This window comes from Dipteris shenzhenensis, chromosome 19 (assembly GCF_047967505.1).
Source record: "Dipteris shenzhenensis isolate YYH24624 ecotype China chromosome 19, Dip_SZ_1.0, whole genome shotgun sequence".
Lineage (NCBI taxonomy): Eukaryota > Viridiplantae > Streptophyta > Polypodiopsida > Gleicheniales > Dipteridaceae > Dipteris > Dipteris shenzhenensis.
Window position 1 is genome coordinate 45870848 of NC_141614.1, and position 19863 is coordinate 45890710.

Below are 19863 nucleotides of genomic sequence, written 5' to 3' on the forward strand. Positions count from 1 at the left end.
AATGAGATTGCTGCTATGCTTTCTAGAAGTGCTTTGAGAAGCTCTATGTTGAAGAGACTTGAGATGGAATTTGGGTGTGCAAATTTTAACATGAGTCACATTTACAAAATAAGGTGGCTAATCAGAGCAAATGATGTGCGTAAAGTTTGCGAATCTTATGAGCCACTAGTCCTTGCATGTCTCAAATATGAAAATAGAGATTTGTATGCCAAATTGAGTGACTTTCAGTTTATATATAGTGTTCATTTCATGGCAAATATCCTTGACAGACTGTCTATGTTGAGAAAAATATTTCAAAGCACTTTTGTCAATGTTTTGCAAAGGATAGTGTTTCGAGGTGTCATATTTATGCTCTATCTATATTAGACATGACACTAGTGCACTTCATGCCAATAAGTTGATTTCAGCCCGCCGTCTCACTCGATAAGCTGATTTTGAAAGAAAGGATGGTAATAATACTAACCTTGTCTTTATTGGAACTTATGTTATGATGAAATAAATTATAAGTTTTCTTATATATGATCATGGTTTATTAGCTTTGTATGTTGTGTACTTTAATTGCAGTCTTTATTAAAGAGAGATATGCTTTTGTCATACATGTTATAATTATCATAGTGTCTACTATGATACCTATGTAAGTACAATATGGCACTAAGTGTATTACTACAACTTATGGAAACGCTTTCATGTTTTGAGACAGGTATGCCTTTGTAATATTTTATTATAAGTATTAATATGTTAATTAATGTGGAAGTAGGTTCTGAGGTTCTTATGAGGGAGGTTCTTATAGAGGTTTTCCACTATCTGAAAGTGAGATTTTCAGTTTATTTGATTTTGTAGCCTGTTAAACATTTTATAAAGTTTTCTTAAAGTGTTGGTTCTTACATATTCTTGAAATCGGATCTTTTGTAGGCTTTTCTTTTGGCACTTCCAAGGTTTAATTGGACCTTTTACATGCTGAAAATGGTTTCAAAATCTGCATAATTTGACGAGTCATTTGAGTACATTATAGCCACATGTAATTTCAAATATGTCAACATTTAAGTTGATTTAATTCTAAATATCTCAGAATGTAATCTTCATTCTAAATATTGTCTTTATAACTCAAAATTTCTAAATTAAAATAGAAAGGGTTGCATTTTAGCTTTGCATCTTATGTTATTAATTTAGAAAACGGTTTACTATTTGCAAGTTCTCACATCCAAATACTTTATGGGAACAACAACAAATTTCAGCTATAACAAGCAAAGAGGATGAGAGCAATCTCAAAGTGGACTGTTGGCGATTAGTTCACATGGGTTGGTACTAAAATGTCTTATGTATGGGAAGAAAAGATGTTAAACTTGAGAGTTAAGAGAGGAAAAGAGAGTGCTAGTGATGCAAATCTATTGAGAGATTTCAGACAAATGGCCTTTAAGGTCTATCAAAAGCAAGTTTTCATAGACAAAGCATGTAACTGCTTATGCCCATGTTCATAAACTACTAAGAGTTTGAGCTCATTTAACTATCCTCTTATGTTTTCAACTCTATAATACAAAGTTCTTACATATGCAAATCTGTTTTTTGCCCTCAGGTTTTGTCATTGGAAAATCATAGCTTGAAAATGACAATTATAAAGCATGCATTGTCTAGCTGTTAGCATTTTATAATTACTTGTTGCTAATAATTGAATTACTCTTTATAATCCTAGCAATGTGAAATATTGTCTTTAAACTGTTGGTTGAATACAAAACAAATCCCAGCCATGTGAAATGTTGTCTCCTTTAAATTCCAGCCATGTGAAAGCTTGTAATTAAATTCCAGGTTGTTTTTTCGAGAGACCGGCTGGAATGAGAACTGCTCCTGAGTCGGCATGGTTCAAAAAATGGTTTTTTTTCGAGCACTGCACACACCCATACTCACCCTACTACCTAGATCAAAATGTTTGACATTTGGGTCTGTTCATTTAAGGAGAGGCAGTGAGAGGACAAGACACTCGGCAGCAACAAGGAATCCTGATTCTTTCAATCACATCGTACAAGGCGCAGTGAGTGTACGTACTGTGGACATGTCATGCAAATACGGCGAGTCGCGGGAGTCAGGACCGTAGGGGCAGCAGGGGGAAGTAAATGGGAGCAGATAGAAATGGTCCAGGTCCTGAAGTAGGTGAGGTTTGTTGGAGCCGGAGCCTGGCGGTATAAAGCCTTAGGACGGTATAGACTCTATATAAACGATGCATAGGAAGGAATTGAACAACGAGTCTTGTTGCAGATCTTTCGTTCTGCTGTGAATTGTGGAGCTTTCGTTCTCTAGAGTGGTGTGGGTTTGCTTTCTAGCGAGTGTAGAACCTAAGAGATGGCTTGCATGGGAGCTTGCTACTACCATGCCTTATTTCTGGGCGTGCTGCTTGTGATGGGCGCCTGGGTGGGCGACGCGGAAGCTCAAGTGCCGTGTGGGACGGTCACCGGCGCCCTTGTTCCTTGCCTGAATTACCTCAAAAAGGGATCTCCCAAGCCCACCGCCGCTTCCACTTGCTGCGCGGGCGTCAAGAAACTAAACGGCCTTGCTAGCAGCCAGGCTGCTCGCCAGGCCATCTGCAAATGCTTGGAGGCTTCCGCAAGCCAGGTCAAGCCCCTTGCTTCTTCAGTATCCGCCCTCCCGGGCATTTGCGGGGTTGCCTTTCCCTACTCCTTCTCTACCACCCAGGACTGCTCCAAGTAAGATATTACATTACATCTTAAGCGACCGTTGATTTTCTATTCTGAAAAAGGCTGTCTTCTTCTCTCTACATATTACTGATTTTTGGATTGCTCCTTGTAGGATTGCTTGAAGCTGCAGCCATTCCGCGTAGCCGATCATCCCGCGACTTGCATAAACAAGGGGTTTACGATATATGTTGACCGCCATAGCACGATGTGCCTAGGCAGCTGTCTTTTTTGTCCCAAACGTGCCCAGGATATGTAGATCAGTGCCAGCTAGGCAGCTGCCCTTTTTTTTTAAATGCCGAGGATGTATCAAGCATTGACGTCTCTGCTCTAAATGGAACGTTTTTACACTCGCGAATTGCTCTTCGCAATCTGTTGTATGCGTTCAGTTTGTCGTCCGTCTTGTGTGATAAACGTAACAAGTCCTAGGCACGAAACAAGGGTGGAGAGACTCGCTTGTAGATTTTGAAAAAGTATAATCGGCTGTCTAAAAACGTTGGGCATGTTAAAATTGTGAAAGCGTCTGTTTTAAAATATTTCGCCTATAAACTTTCTTAAAAGTTGAAGCGTCTCTGCGTATTAAAAGCATTTCAGTTGTAGTTTCGGTTTCCACAGTTCCACACCGTTCCGCTGGCAAAACCCCCCAAGAACAAACTAAATGCTCGGTTTCCACACTTCCAACTGTTCCGGCAATCTGCTTGCTAGAACAAACTAAATGCCAACATCAAGCTTTCTGCTCCTAAGAACAGACTAAATGCGAACAGCAAGCTATGTGTTTTCTGTGTCTTTGCGCGTTAGATACATTTCAATTATATTTTCGGTTTCCACAGTTCCAACTGTGCCCGAGAGCTCGGCAATCCGCAAGCGTCTTTGCGCGTTAAAAACATTTCAATTATATTGTCGGTCTTTGCGCGTTGGATACATTTCAATTATATTTTCGGTTTCCACAGTTCCAACTGTGCGCGAGGGCTCGGCAATCTGCAAGCTTAAATCGTAAATGCTTAAAGAGTTGAACATAATGCTTTTTGTCACCAAACAAACAAACACTCACAATTTCCTATGTGAACTTGAAATGCACATGATCTAACCTAAATGTTGAGTTGAATGCTAAGCCGCCAACAAATCAAAATTGATGTGCTAGTGTCGATGTTTTTGCAACATTTTGGATTCCAAACAAATCAAAATTGATGTGCTAGTGTCGATGTTTTTGCAACATTTTGGATTCCAATCTACTCATCAATATGTAGATCTTCCACTTGAAATATTCAATACTACTACATCCATTACTTTCCTTATGTAGAAGTTTTGAGCCAACTCGCAAGGAACTTGGCATTCAAATACAATACAATTGTTCCAAGATTCACTCCTTTGGAATTCTTCCATAGGGTAGTCTCTCAATCATATTCGTGTTTTCCCCATGTTTCATGTGCATTAAACGAAGATGATGGATATCCTTGCCATGCATATTCTACACACCATGGGCACCATTTTCAGTGTCACATACCATTGCTTCACTCATAAAGGCCACCTTCAGAACAATAAAATGAGTGCTAGAGGAAGTAATTGAATGGAGACTTTGTTGGGTAAGGCACTTCCTAGCCCTACCACATGGGTAAGGGAAATTGCATGGAGAGCTGTCATGTGGCACTACCCTATGAATGACTAACACCTACAAATAAACAAATAAGGAAATCTAGAAGCAGAACAACTAAGAAATGAAAAACTAGCAGTCAACAAATTGAATATTAAACAAATAGTGTTCACATTCATCAAATGTTCGGGAAAGATGCATCCAAAACATCATTAATGCATTTCATTAGAGATAAAAGCACAGTAATAGCTTAAGTAAGCCATCTCCTAAGGATTTTCATTCCATAATCAAGTAAGCTTAGGCTGTGCAAGCATGATGACATTTCATTGGAGATATAAAAGCACAATAATAGCATAAGTTAAACATCTCCTAAGGATTTTCATTCCATAATCAAATAAGCTAAGGATTTTCATTCCATAATCAAGTAAGCTTAGGCTGTGCAAGCATGAAGACATTTCATTGGAGATATAAAAGCACAATAATAGCATAAGTAAGCCATCTCATTGGGATGGGATGGCTCCTAAGGATTTTCATTCCATAATCAAATAAGCTTAAGATTTGCAAGCATGAAGAAGTGTTAACACTCAATGTGAAAGTTCAAGCATCCTACATGACTAAGGAGGTGATGACCTCATGTGCAAATCACCAAGGGAAGAAGGTAGTCCAAATTTCAAAGGTTAACATGAGAAAAATGCTTGTGCATGGATACATTTTTGTTAAATGTCATAACTAATGATAATGAAAGGTTGATGAATATACATATTCAACATACCCCCCCATAATATTGTGCTTTAGGATTCCATTGTTGTTAAGCTAACAATAAGACACTTGATTCCTTGTTCACCATGACAAATAATATACTCAACAATGAATGCTTGGGCATAAGACACTCGATTCCTTGTTCACCATCACAAATAATATACTCAACAATGAATGCTTGGCAAATGGACTGAGACCAAAAATAGTAAAAATCAAACTCTATGGGAATGAGCAAAAAGAATGGACACGAATGAACTTTCGTAGTCCAATGGGACAAACCACACCAACAAATTTAACAAAGAAGAGAAATCATTTCATTCATGCCTTTGTCACTAAGCATGCCATTGTAGTAAGAAAGGGGCCTACATTTCAAGTGTTAAGGACATTGTGCTATTGTGCTCTCCATCTTCATCCAACTCGAAATTCTCTACATAAGCAGCTTGCTACATGGAATTAGAAATGGAGCTTCCGAAGGCAAGAGGCAACTCCATTTTTTCCTGTGAGTCTCCATGGAGGTCGAGCTCATTTGATTGAAATCGCAACCATTAGGGGAGAATTGGGGTCTGCAAAGGGCCCCCAATTAGCATTAGGGGAGAATTAGGTTCTCAAAAGGGCCTCATAAGGAATGGATTTAGTCCTAATGAAAGGGCCAAGGTAGGTCCTAACAAGTCCTAACCCCCCCTCACCTAGGTGGGTTAAGCCCAAAAGTGACCCCACCTCTTACACAACTTACTCCTAGGTGGGAACCAAAAATTCAAAATTTGAATTTTGAATTCCCTCCCTCCTCTCTCCTCCCTCACTCCCTCCCCCTCCCTCACTCCCCCTCCTCACTCCCTCCTCCCCCTCCCTCCTCCTTCCCCTCCCTCCCTCCCTCCTCCCTCTCCCCTCTCCTTCTCTCCCCCTCCCCCTCCTCACTCCCTCCTCCCCCTTCCTCCTCCTCCCCCTCCCTCCCTCCTCCACACCTGCTCCTCCTCCCCCCCTGTCCCTCCTCCTCCACTGCTCCTCCTCCTCCCCCCTCCCTCCTGCTACTCCCTCCTCCCTCCCTCCTCCTCCATGCCTACTCCTCACCCTCCACACCTACTGGTCTGTCCCCCTTTCCTCCTCTTTAACTACTAGTCCTCCCTCCCCCATCCCTCCTCCTCACCCTCCCTCTTCCTGCGTGTTGCTCCTTCAAGCCTGCATCTCCACACCTTCTCCTTCTCTACACTCCTTTAGTCATGGCACCATTCGAGGACGTCTCCAACAAGTACCAGGTTCACTTAGAGTTGGAGGCTGAGTATGTAAGCACACGTAGTCTAGGATTGAGGGGAGCTTCCAAAATCCACAGTCTTCGTTCGCAAGGAAAGAAGCATCTTGACCTTTGGGTGGAAGGATCCTTGTATCCTTTAGATCCTATCAACCAAAAGAGCCCTCCTTTCCATACAATGCATGAGCTAGTTTGGTTTGTTCGAAATGGACATGCGGGGTTGCTTGGTTATTGCAATCGGTTAAACAATGCTCACTCAATGGCTATGCAAGCAAGCGAGATGCGGAAAGCCCAAGCAGAGATGTTAGCACATTTGGGAAATAACACCATTGTTGCAATGCATAACTCTATGCAGGATCTTCAAAGGAAGAACCAGGATCTTCATGATAAAGCCAAAGCATTGGACTTGGAGTGAAATGCATTGGACTTGGAGTGACATAAATTAGAAGAGTCACTCTATAAGCTAGCTGAGTCAAAAAAAGGCTTGGAAAGATCTATATACAATCAAGTTTGAAGAGCCATAGAGAAGGAACGAGAGAAGGCAAAAGAATGAGTGCAAAAGATTAAAAAAACACCTTTGGGATTGAAGGAGAGGAAAAGAAGGTACTTATATAACATTGATGCATTGGCATCCACTGATGGTGCTAGAAAGAGGAGAGTCCAAGCTACAAGGTTGGTTATCAAATGTTCCTATGAGATTACACTCTTTTGTGCTACACTGTTTATGACTAAGTTTTTATTGTGTTCTTCTTTAGGAACTTCATGGAATATGTGATGGGAAGAACGGATGCAGATGATATTGACTGTTCATATGCTCTAGCTAGTTTATTGAAGTCAAGCAATGTCATTGGGATACTAAGGGACCCAAGACACAAGCGCCTACATGTGCAAGTTGCTGAAGAGGTGATGAAGGACTTCAAGGATATTGTGGATGCAAAGGAGATGCTTGCAGCTTGTGATATTGCCGGTGTAAGTCATGAAGCTTACACATCTGTTTTCAAAATTTTCAAGTCTGCTATTTTAGGAAAGTATAAGAAGTCTATAGTGCCCCTACCCACACCTTGGTCTGTGAGATGTGCACGGCGAGAAACAAACCAATGTGCAAGAAAAATTCTTGGAGGGTACCATTGTGTAAGGGGCATAATGACTCGAAAGAGTAAAAAGAAATTTGGCTTGCAAACCTTTGAGATGAATGCTTTCAATAATGTCTACTTAGATGTTGAGAAACTGTAAGAAGCAATGGTCTAATTCTATGGCATGAGAGAAGATGGTAAGAGGAAATCAATTATAGCATTACACTTTACTTAGTTCATTTCCTATATCATGTTTATCCTAACGATTTTTCTCTTTTGTTGTACAGGTTACAATGGAAAGCTCATATTTGTCATCAAAATGGATGAATCTCAATTGGTGAAAGAACACAAGTTAGAGAGAGTCAGCATCTGCATTATGAATAAAGCCTTAGCCTTTGTTCAAGGGGACGAAGAAGTAGAGCACGATTTATCAGTGCAATTAGAGAAAGATATATGGTGGCTTGCAGCAGTTGAGACTCTGAAAGAGTGCCATGAGACATTGAAGTGGGTTCTAGATAGAACAGGAATCCCATCGATGATCCAAAGACAAGAGGAAGGGCAAACATTGACAGTCGATAGCTATGGAATCTTTCAAGTTGAATGGCATCTTGCTGGTGATTTAAAAACCCTCAAGTGCTTGCATCATTATGATACAAGGGCAAATGCAATGAACACATGCCTTTACTGCATGTGTTCGCAACATAAGCAAAAGGCTGGCTTACAATGGGAGAATGGCATTCTATCTTGCAGCCAAACACAAGCTCCCAATCGTCGACAAGAAGGATCCAAAGTGGGATTCCATCTTGCCCATCCCACTTGAGAAAGTACACATATGTACTTTACATGCAGAACTCCGTGTACTTGATAAGTTGTTGTATTGGAATTTAATTCTGCAAGAAGTATACGCACGGTGCATTGCAGGCTGCTGTTAAAGATGGGATTCCATGGAGGATATGTCAAACTTAAGGAGGATAAGAAAAATTTGTCTGGGGCAACATAGAATCTTCCTGCAAAAGTGTCCATGGGCGGAGGGAAGGCAAGGAGATTCCTATTGAACCACAATCTTAACAAAGAAAAACATACATTGTCTCAAAGTAGTTTGGGTTGGGAATACTAGAAAGCATTGTGTGAATGCATGACCAATAAGGCTTCTCATCCTCAAGTAGCAACTTTGAGAGCTAAAGCATGGACAAAGGTAGATGCATTGATAAAAAACACCTATTTCATTAATTTTGGACTTTTTGTGTTGTTTTTGGACGAATCCCAAAAATCCTTCCCAAATGAAAACTTTACTTTGTGAAAATATCCTTCCCAAATCAAAATTTTACTTTCTGAAAATATTCTTCCCAAATCAAAAGTTCACTTTGTGGCACTATCATATTCACATAAAAATATTGTTTTTTCAATCTATACTTTTGCACCAACATGCAAGAATTTGAAATAATCCTATATTAGAAATTCTAGCTATATCTAAGTTATTTGTTAATTTAATTATTTTTAATATTTTTCCTTGACGTTTTTCCTTAACGTGATAAATTTATAAATCCATGAAAGGAGACTTAAATATTTCATGAAAATAACATTGTCACTCGCAATATGCACAAAATTTTTAAAACTTTTAATAAATAGAGAAAAGACATGATGCCATAAGACCCAAGTTTTGTATTGAACCAAAGAGGTATAATAGCAATTATAGCTATTATTATATGATTACATTGAGAGACGTTGCTCTCAGCTAGAGTCTTTATATCCAAAATGATATAGATTGAACATATGTTTACAATTTAAATTGTTGCTCTTAAAGAGCCTCAATTCGTGCCATCTGCATAATTTGACTCCCCATTGTCTTATTGCTCAATGTCATGATAGTCCCTTGCCAGGTGCCATCTATATGCCTTGCCCCTTGGGTGCATTGACTCCCCATTGTCTTATTGCTCAATGTGATAGTCCCTTGCCAGGTGCCATCTACATTAACTCCCTATTGTCTTGCCAAGCCTTGACCCTTGGTTGACATCCAGTGCAAAATATAGGTGCCATCTGCATTAACTCCCACAAGTTATCTTGCCAAGCCTTGCCCCTTGGGTGCATTGACTCCCCATTGTCTTATTGCTCAATGTGATAGTCCCTTGCCAGGTGCCATCTGCATTAACTCCCTATTGTCTTGGCAAGCCTTGACCCTTGGGTGACATCCAGTGCATATTTTGACTCTCATTTGACATAGGAGGTGATGACTCTGATTATAATTGTCTTGGATTGGCTTCTTGCCTAGTACCCAAATAAAATCCTTCAATGGACTTCGATACAAAGCTTTAATCATGGACATTCTTCATTTGCGATGTCTCCTTCTACTTCCTCCATGGCGAGCATCCTTAAAAATTCGTGTATATGCAAAATAGTTTGTTGTGGTATTTTTATTTTTCCTTCTACCTCATATCCCATGCGCTTCTTTGATTTCTTTGCCCTTGAATGCCAAGACACTATGATTGTCTCCGTCGAAACTTGAGAGACCGCTTCATCATTTGGGACCCACTCCTTCATTATACAATTAGTATACAATGTGTTGTTATCCATAGTCTCCTTCCTGCCCTTTGGCTCATACCATACTACTGTAAATGTTGTAGCTCTCCCTTGGTCATCTCTTTGCACATCGACTACTTTTGCAACCCAAAACTTCACATTCTCATATTCATCATCCGATGGCCAAACCACAACAAAACAATCGACCTCTATATCTACTTGTGGCATAAACTCTCTCTTCTTCGGTCCACAATATGGACGTGGGAGTAATGATACAAATTCATTTTCAAAGACTAGAGCTGGGCGCAAATCGTTATGAACATTTGGCCAAAACATATTGCATTCTTCCTTGACATCCTTTGAGCCTCGCATTCTCTCAAGGTCCTTTATTAAATTTCGTGTCTTGTTAATTACAGTGGTAGTGTGTTCTCTCCAAGTAGGCTTCGAATCAGGATATCTCCGGAGCATTTCCTCTTTGTATGTAATAAATGCTTTTAATCCTTCTATTTCATAGTTAAACCTCTCATTGAATTCTTGTATAAGAGCCCATGTTGGATATCTTTCCTTGCTGGGAATTGAAGTTAAGAGATTGTAAGGTTCTTCAGGTTCCCATTTTGTATCATGAGAATACTGTTGCCATTGCATTACAGGTTTTTCATCTTAAAAAAAAAAACGAAAGTAGTGTGGATTGGTATGACCTGTCAATGCATCACCACCTGTTTGTATGAAAGGTAGAATGAAGCTCTTCCAATCATAGATTCTTTCGAGCCTCTCACATACTGTACTTTTCTTATGACCACCAACTTGCCTGCCACATCTTCTTACCAAGTCATCTATTGTCTCCACATCCTTGCATTTAAGCTCCCTTGAGACTGTTCTAAAAACCTGATCGATATCCTCATGTGTATGCCCAACATACAAAAATCCACATTCGACCTCATTGAAGATTCGATGAGCAACTAGCATGGAGCAGAATGCAAACATGAGTACATTCTTATTTTCTCGCTAGCAATTATCAGCTTGTATTCTCAAAGTCGGTGGTAGGCGACCTTTTTCTGCATGTACATTGCGAATTGCCTTCATAATAGATGTTACAACTTGATTGCTATCATGTAGATGCAAGGAATCAATCCATATATCTGCAAAGAACTTAATTTCATGCACTAACACTCCACATAGATGTGTCTTTAGAAAGTGCTCTCCTTGTAATTTAGGTGGAGTGGCAACAAAACGAGGCAATGTTGTTGTATTCTGATCCATGCCATCTACAATAAGGCACATGTAGTCATCGGGATGCGAAATAGCTTGCTCCTTCCAAAATGCATATTTTTGTCTGGAATGTCGAATAAGGTCATGATGAGATTTTCGGTTTTTTTTGTATAATTCCCTTCGATTTGGACATGTTGCACTCTTAATTGCTCGCTTTAAATCATCACAGACATTGCACTTTGACATTTTTTGCCTCCTTGGGATTTTAACATATCCAAAGTTCTTCTTCCAAAGAGTATACAAAGTATGAGAAGAAGCTACGGCATCCCCTCTTTGCCTTTGCTTTTCTGCAATAGAGTCAAATACTTCGAGCTTTGTCAAGCCCATTGGAAGGTGCATTTCAGTGATCACGTCACCGTTAGGGAGTTTGGTAGATATATGGGGTTGAGGTAAAGCATTTTCATGTATGAAGTCTTGCAAAATTGCTGCTGCCCTGACAGTTGAGATTCTTGATTTGGACCTTCCTCTATTACCGTGAATGCTAAATTTGTTGCTGCCCTTTGCCTTGCTGACTAAATCCCAATATGTACCATGGGATAATCCAGTACTATTGCGATATGCCTTATTGCAAATCCTTTTTCCATTTACGAGAGGTTTTACCTTTTGTCTTAAACTTAGCCTTTTATTGCCATTCTGAAGAAAGCAAGAGAGACTTGTGAGAAGGTATTCATTTCTTTCGCTTCCTCTTCTTTGCCACACGTGTCCTCTACATTCCCTGATGTCTGCAAGATCAATGAAGCGCATACATCTTCGCATGCAACATAGATATCCCAATGCATTTAACATGTTCTCCTCCTTCATTACTCTCTTCCTCTTTGGTTGCTTTTGTGGATCTGCCTAGATTCGCTTTCTCTTCATGCATATGTATGACCGTTTTTGTTCCTCGTGCACGTTGTTATCTGTATTTATGCACTTCTTCTCCTCACATTTGTTTGTAGCCAAGCATCCATGATTGGTTGTTGCATCCTTGTCCATATCACAATCAAAGTTAAATATTGAATAATCCTCTGTTGATCTCATCCTCATTTTTAACATACTCTTAGGACCATTCAATGAATTCAATATTCTACGAGAGTATTGAGAACCTTGAAACTCTTCCACTCCTGAGAGAACATCACTCATTGGGACATCTTGCATGGCTTTCACAAATCCACAAGCTTGATTGACACCAGGTTTGTTAATATGCATGAACTCATCCACACTTGACAAGACATCGTTATTGAAACCTTTGCCCTTCTCACTGTGCAAGAATTCATCCACCCCAGATAAGGCTTCGCTTCTAAAATCATTTTGTTTCTCGGAACCAATGAACTCATCCACTCCAGATAAGATGTCACTTCTATAATTGAGTATATTAAAATCATCCACATTTGAAGTGATAGAGCTTGGCACATGGGCACGCTTTTTAGGTCCTTTGATATTGTAGTATACCTTGTCTTTATCGTTGAAAACCACGTGGCTCTTTCTCATGTTTAAAAATTGCATGCTCCATCTCATATTCTTGCCTACCTCATAGTAGGGATCACATAAGGATGTTATGTTATCAACCATACCATCATCAGTGACTTTTAAAATCCTCATCTGTGCAAATGACCATTGCTCCACTTGTTCAAATCCCAACACTTCACCTTCTGCTACAGTCTTATTTGCAAATGATCTCATTTGTATAATGTCCCCTATAGTAAAATCCAAGGTGGTGCACTTTGTATTCTTGATAATGTCTATTGCATAAGTCTCATCTTTGTCCCATGCTATAAATGATTTGTTGGATGTATTGTAGGGCATAACATCTCCAAGTGTTTCCATATCTCCACATTTATACTTTAGCTCAACATGTGCGCTAAGAATCTTTGATATAGTAACTGCCACCTTATCTTCGCCAAGTCTTCGAAAGTGGCAAACTGAATTGGGATCACTATCATGGATTGTAGCAAATGCAACTACTTCTCTTTTGCTACATAAAATCACATCCATCCCTGGAACAAAATCTATAGCCATCTCCTTTGTGAGAGTCCTTCGCAAGCAAGCTGCAGCAGTAGCAACAATTACATAAATATTAGTCTCTTTTTAATAATCTACTCGTTTACTATAATTTTTAATTATTACTTAATTTATTGGTGGGAGAAGTTATCCGATCAAGTACTCATCAGATGGACATGCCAAGTTATCCTTTGCATGGTCGATCGAGCATTAAATACTATTTTTGCTCTAGTGTCATGCACATCCATAAAAAAACACGAGCCTGCTAGGTATGTTATCCAATCAAGCACTTATGGGATGCGTGTGCCACTTTGCATGTAAGTCAATTCCACCTAGTTGAAGGTGTGTGCAAAGTATTGTGCCCATCGGATATGCTTTGCATTGTCGATCAAGCATAAAACACCATTTTTGCCTTAGTGTCATGCACAACCATGAAAAAACACAGTCCTAAGTGTGTTAATCAAACAAGTACTTATTGGATGGGGGCTCCACTTTTCACGCAAGTCTGTTTCAACTAGGTTGAGATGCGTGTAAAGTATTGTCACCATCGGATATGCTCTGCATGGTCGATTACGCATTAGACAATGTTCTTCCCGTAGTGATATGCACATCTGCAAAAAAACACGCCCTTAGGTATATTATGTAACCAAGTACTACTTATCGGATGGGTGTGCCTCTTTGACAAAATTTCAATACCACCTAGGTTAAGGCATAGGAAAAGCATTGTTCCCATCGGATATGCTTTGCATGGTCGATTGAGCATTAAATACTATTTTTGCTCATGTCATGCACATTTGTAAAAAAACACGCTGCTAGGTGTGTTATCTGATCAAGTACTTATGCGATGGGAATGCCACTTTGCATGTAAGTCAATTCCACCTGGTTGAAGGTGTGTGTAAAGTATTGTGCCCATCGGATATGCTTTGCATTGTGGATCAAGCATAAGACACCGTTTTTGCCTTAGTGTCATGCACAACCATGAAAAAACACGGTCCTAGGTGTGTTATTCAAACAAGTACTTATCGGATGGGGGCTCCACTTTGCATGCAAGTCTGTTTCAACTACGTTGAGGTGCATGCAAAGTATTGTCACCATCGGATATGCTTTGCATGGTCGATCATGCCTTCTACACCATTTTTTCTCTAATGATATGCACATCCGCAAAAAAACACGCCCTTATGTGTGTTATCTGACCAAGTACTTATCGGATGGGTGTGCCTCTTTGAAAACATTTCAATACCACCTAGGTTGAGGCATACGAAAAGTGTTGTGCCCATCGGATATCCTTTGCATGATCGATCGAGCAGTAAATACTATTTTTGCTCTAGTGTCATGCACATCTGTAAAAAACACGCTGCTAGGTATGTTGTCCGATCAAGCACTTATGGGATGGGAGTGCCACTTTGCATGTAAGGCGATTCCACCTAGCTGAAGCTGTGTGCAAAGTATTGTGCCCATTGGATATGCTTTGCATTGTCGATCAAGCATAAAATACCGTTTTTGCCTTAGTGTCATGCACAACCATATAAAAACACGGTCCTAAGTGTGTTAATCAAACAAGTACTTATCGGATGGGGGCTCTAGTTTGCACACAAGTCCGTTTCAACTAGGTTGAGATGCGTGCAAAGTATTGTCACCATCGGATATGCTCTGCATGGTCGATTACGCATTATACAATGTTTTTCCCGTAGTGATATGCACATCCACAAAAAAACATGCCCTTAGGTATGTTATCTGACCAAGTACTTATCGGATGGGTGTGCCTCTTTGACAACATTTCAATACCACCTAGGTTAAGGTGTAGGAAAAGTATTGTGCCCATCCGATATGCTTTGCATGGTCGATTGAGCATTAAATACCATTCTTACCCTAGTGTCATACACATCCATAAAAAAACACGCTGCTAAGTGTATTATCTGATCAAGTACTTATGCGATGGGAATGCCACTCTGCATGTAAGTCAATTCCACCTAGTTGAAGGTGTGTGCAAAATAGTGTGCCCATCGGTGCTTTGGATTGTCGATCAAGCATAAAACCCCGTTTTTGCCTGTGTGTCATGCACAACCATATAAAAACACGGCCGTAGGTGTGTTATTCAAATAAGTACTTATCGGATGGGGGCTCCACTTTGCACGCAAGTCCTTTCAACTACATTGAGGTGCATGCAAAGTATTGTCACCATCGGATATGCTTTCCATGGTCGATCATGCATTATACACCATTATTTCCCTAGTGATATGGACATCCGCAAAAAAACATGCCATTAGGTGTGTTATCTGACCAAGTACTTATCGGATGGGTGTGCCTCATTGACAACATTTCAATACCACCTAGGTTGAGGTGTACGAAAGTGTTGTGCCCATTGGATATCCTTTGCATGGTCAATCGAGCATTAAATACTATTTTTGCTCTAGTGTCATGCACAGCCGTAAAAAAACACGCTGCTAGGTATGTTATCCAATCAAGCACTTATGGGATGGGCATGCCACTTTGCATGTAAGTAAGTTCCACCTAGTTGAAGTGTGTGTGCAAAGTATTGTGCCCATCGGATATGCTTTGCATTGTCGATCAAGCATAAAACACCGTTTTTGCCTTAGTGTCATGCACAACCATGAGAAAACACGGTCCTAGGTGTGTTATTCAAACAAGTACTTATCGGATGGGGGCTCCACTTTGCACACAAGTCCGTTTCAACTAAATTGAGGTGTGTGCAAAGTATTGTCACCATCGGATATGATTTGCATAGTCGATCATGCATTATACACCGTTTTTGCCCTAGTGGTATGCACATCCGCAAAAAAACACGCCCTTAGGTGTGTTATCTGACCAAGTACTTATCCGATGGGTATGCCTCTTTGAGAACATTTCAATACCACCTAGGTTGCAGTGTAGGAAAAGTATTGTGCCCATTGGATATCCTTTGCATTGTCGATCGAGCATTAAATACTATTTTTGCTCTAGTGTCATGCACATCCATAAAAACAACACGCTGCTAGGTATATTATTCGATCAAGCACTTATGGGATGGGTGTGCCACTTTGCATGTAATTCAATTCCACCTAGTTGAAGGTGTGTGCAAAGTATTGTGCCCATCGGATATGCTTTGCATTGTCGATCAAGCATAAAACACCGTTCTTGCCTTAGTGTCATGCACAACCATGAAAAAATACGGTCCTAAGTGTGTTAATCAAACAAGTACTTATTGGATGGGGGCTCTAGTTTGCACGCAAGCTTGTTTCAACTAGGCTGAGATGCGTGCAAAGTATTGTCACCATCTGATATGCTCTGCATGGTCGATTACGCATTATACAACGTTTTTCCCGTTGTGATAAAACATGCCCTTAGGTATGTTATCTGAACAAGTACGTATCGGATGGGTGTGCCTCTTTGAGCACATTTCAATACCACCTAGGTTGAGGTATAGGAAAAGTATTCTGCCGATCGGATATGCTTTGCATGGTCGATCGAGCATTAGATACCATTTTTGCCTTAGTGTCATGCACATCCGTAAAAAAACACGCTGCTAGGTGTGTTATCCGTTCAAGCACTTATGCGATGGGAATGCCACTTTGCATGTAAGTCAATTCCACCTAGTTGAAGGTGTGTGCAAAGTATTGTGCCCATCGGATATGCTTTGCATTGTCGATCAAGCATAAAATACTGTTTTTGCCTTAGTTTCATGCACAACCATGAACAAACACAGTCCTAAGCGGTTAATTAAACAAGTACTTATCGGATGGGGGCTCCACTTTGCACACAAGTCTGTTTCAACTACGTTGAGGTGCACGCAAATTATTGTCACCATCGGATATGCTTTGCATGGTCGATCATGCATTGTATACCATTTTTTCCCTAGTGATATGGACATCCGCAAAAAAACATGCCCTTAGGTGTGTTATCTGACCAAGTACTTATCGGATGGGTGTGCCTCTTTGAGAAAATTTCAATACCACCTAGGTTGAGGCATATGAAAAGTTTTGTGTCCATCGGATATCCTTTGCATGGTCGATCAAGCATTAAATACTATTTTTGCTCTAGTGTCATGCACATCCGTAAAAAAACACGCTGCTAGGTATGTTATCCGATCAAGCACTTATGGGATGGGCGTGCCACTTTGCATGTAAGTCAATTCCACCTAGTTGAAGGTTTGTGCAAAGTATTGTTCCCATCGGATATGCTTTGCATTGTCGATCAAGCATAAAACACCGTTTTTGCCTTAGTGTCATGCACAACTATGAAAAAACACGGTCCTAGGTGTGTTATTCAAACAAGTACTTATCGGATGGGGGCTCCACTTTGCACGCAAGTCCGTTTCACTATGTTGAGGTGTGTACAGAGTATTGTCACCATCAGATATGATTTGCATGGTCGATCACGCATTTTACACCGTTTTTTCCCTAGTGGTATGCACATCCGTAAAAAAAACATGCCCTTAGGTGTGTTATCTGACCAAGTACTTATCGGATGGGTGTGCCTCTTTGAGAACATTTCAATACCACCTAGGTTGAGGTGTACAAAAAGTGTTGTGCCCATCGGATATCCTTTGCATGGTCGATCGAGCATTAAATACTATTTTTGCTCTAGTGTCATGCACATCCGTAAAAAAACACGCTGCTAGGTATGTTATCCGATCAAGCACTTATGGGATGGGCATGCCACTTTGCATGTAAGTCAATTCCACCTAGTTGAAGGTGTGTGCAAAGTATTGTGCCCATCGGATATGCTTTGCATTGTCGATCAAGCATAAAACACCGTTTTTGCCTTAGTGTCATGCACAACCATATAAAAACACGGCCGTAGGTGTGTTATTCAAATAAGTACTTATCGGATGGGGGCTCCACATTGTACGCAAGTCTGTTTCAACTACGTTGAGGTGTGTGCAAAGTATTGTCACCATCGGATATGCTTTGCATGGTCGATCACGCATTATACACCATTTTTTCCCTAGTGATATGCACATCCGTAAAAAAACACGCCCTTAGGTGTGTTATCTGACCAAGTACTTATCGGATGGGTGTGCCTCTTTGAGAACACTTCAATAACACCTTGGTTGAGGTGTACGAAAAGTGTTTTTCCCATCGGATATCCTTTGCATGGTCGATCGAGCATTAAATACTATTTTTGCTCGTGTCATGCACGTCCGTAAAAAAACACGTTGCTAGGTATGTTATCCAACCAAGCACTTATGGGATGGGCATGCCACTTTGCATGTAAGTCAATTCCACGTAGTTGAAGGTGTGTGCAAAGTATTGTGCCCATCGGATATGCTTTGCACTGTCGATCAAGCATAAAACACCGTTTTTGCCTTAGTGTCATGCACAACCATGAAAAAACACGGTCCTAAGTGTGTTAATCAAACAAGTACTTATCGGATGGGGGCTCCAGTTTGCACGCAAGTCCGTTTCAACTAGGTTGAGATGCATGCAAAGTATTGTCACCATCAGATATGCTCTACATGGTCGATTACACATTATACAAAGTTTTTCCCATAGTGATATGCACATCCACCCTTAGGTATGTTATCTGACCAAGTACTTATCGGATGGGTGTGCCTCTTTGAGAACATTTCAATACCACCTAGGTTGAGGCATACGAAAAGTTTTGTGCCCATCGGATATCCTCGCATGGTCGAGATCGAGCATTAAATACTATTTTTGCTCTAGTGTCATGCACATCCGTAAAAAAACACGCTGCTAGGTATGTTATCCGATCAAGCACTTATGGGATGGGCGTGCCACTTTGCATGTAAGTCAATTCCACCTAGTTGCTCCTTTTCTGACGCTTTTAGTGACACTTATAGCGATGTTTGCGCTCGTGAAAAAAAAAATTTTTAATGTAAAAAGCGTCGGTATTTCTGTCGGAAAATGGCCTATGCCTTGTAGTGAGAGGGAGATTGGGTGAGCTAAGAGCTTGCAAGCTCTGGCCATTGAAGTTCAAAAGCGTAGAGCATTAGAAAATCAATGTCAAAGGTAGAATTGGCAAATCAAAGGTAAGCTTTACGTTTTTCAAAAAAAAGGAGCGTCTTCAACATGCATTTCCTTACTTTAGGAAAATGTATATTTCATTTTGTTATGCTTCTTTATACATTTTTTCGACATTTTGTTTTATACAAGCATTGATTTTTTTGTTTTTTAAAGTATTGTGCCCATCGGATATGCTTTGCATTGTCGATCAAGCATAAAACACCGTTTTTGCCTTAGTGTCATGCACAACTATGAAAAAACACGGTCCTAGGTGTGTTATTCAAACAAGTACTTATCGGATGGGGGCCCCACTTTGCACGCAAGTCCGTTTCACTATGTTGAGGTGTGTACAGAGTATTGTCACCATCAGATATGATTTGCATGGTCGATCACGCATTTTACACTGTTTTTTCCCTAGTGGTATGCACATCCGTAAAAAAAACATGCCCTTAGGTGTGTTATCTGACCAAGTCCTTATCGGATGGGTGTGCCTCTTTGAGAACATTTCAATACCACCTAGGTTGAGGTGTACAAAAAGCGTTGTGCCCATCGGATATCCTTTGCATGGTTGATCGAGCTTTAAATACTATTTTTGCTCTAGTGTCATGCACATCCGTAAAAAAACACGCTGCTAAGCACTTATGGGATGGGCATGCCACTTTGCATGTAAGTTAATTCCACCTAGTTGAAGGTGTGTGCAAAGTATTGTGCCCATCGGATATGCTTTGCATTGTCGATCAAGCATAAAACACCGTTTTTGCCTTAGTGTCATGCACAACCA

General features: G+C 40.3%; 1 protein-coding gene across 1 annotated transcript; it reads left to right on the forward strand.

The window, feature by feature from the left end:
- The first annotated feature begins 2253 nt into the window (after positions 1-2253).
- Positions 2254-2881, forward strand: LOC147890535 (non-specific lipid-transfer protein 1-like). The gene is made up of 2 exons (XM_087391132.1): positions 2254-2696; positions 2800-2881. The coding sequence occupies exons 1-2, from the start codon at positions 2335-2337 to the stop codon at positions 2807-2809; spliced, it is 372 nt and encodes a 123-aa protein (XP_087247258.1). The 5' UTR covers positions 2254-2334; the 3' UTR covers positions 2810-2881.
- Positions 2882-19863: the final 16982 nt, after the last annotated feature.

What these genes read in the sequence shown, in the direction of transcription:
- LOC147890535 (XM_087391132.1), top strand. Translation starts at nt 2,335, where the DNA reads ATGGCTTGCATGGGAGCTTGCTACTACCATGCCTTATTTCTGGGCGTG.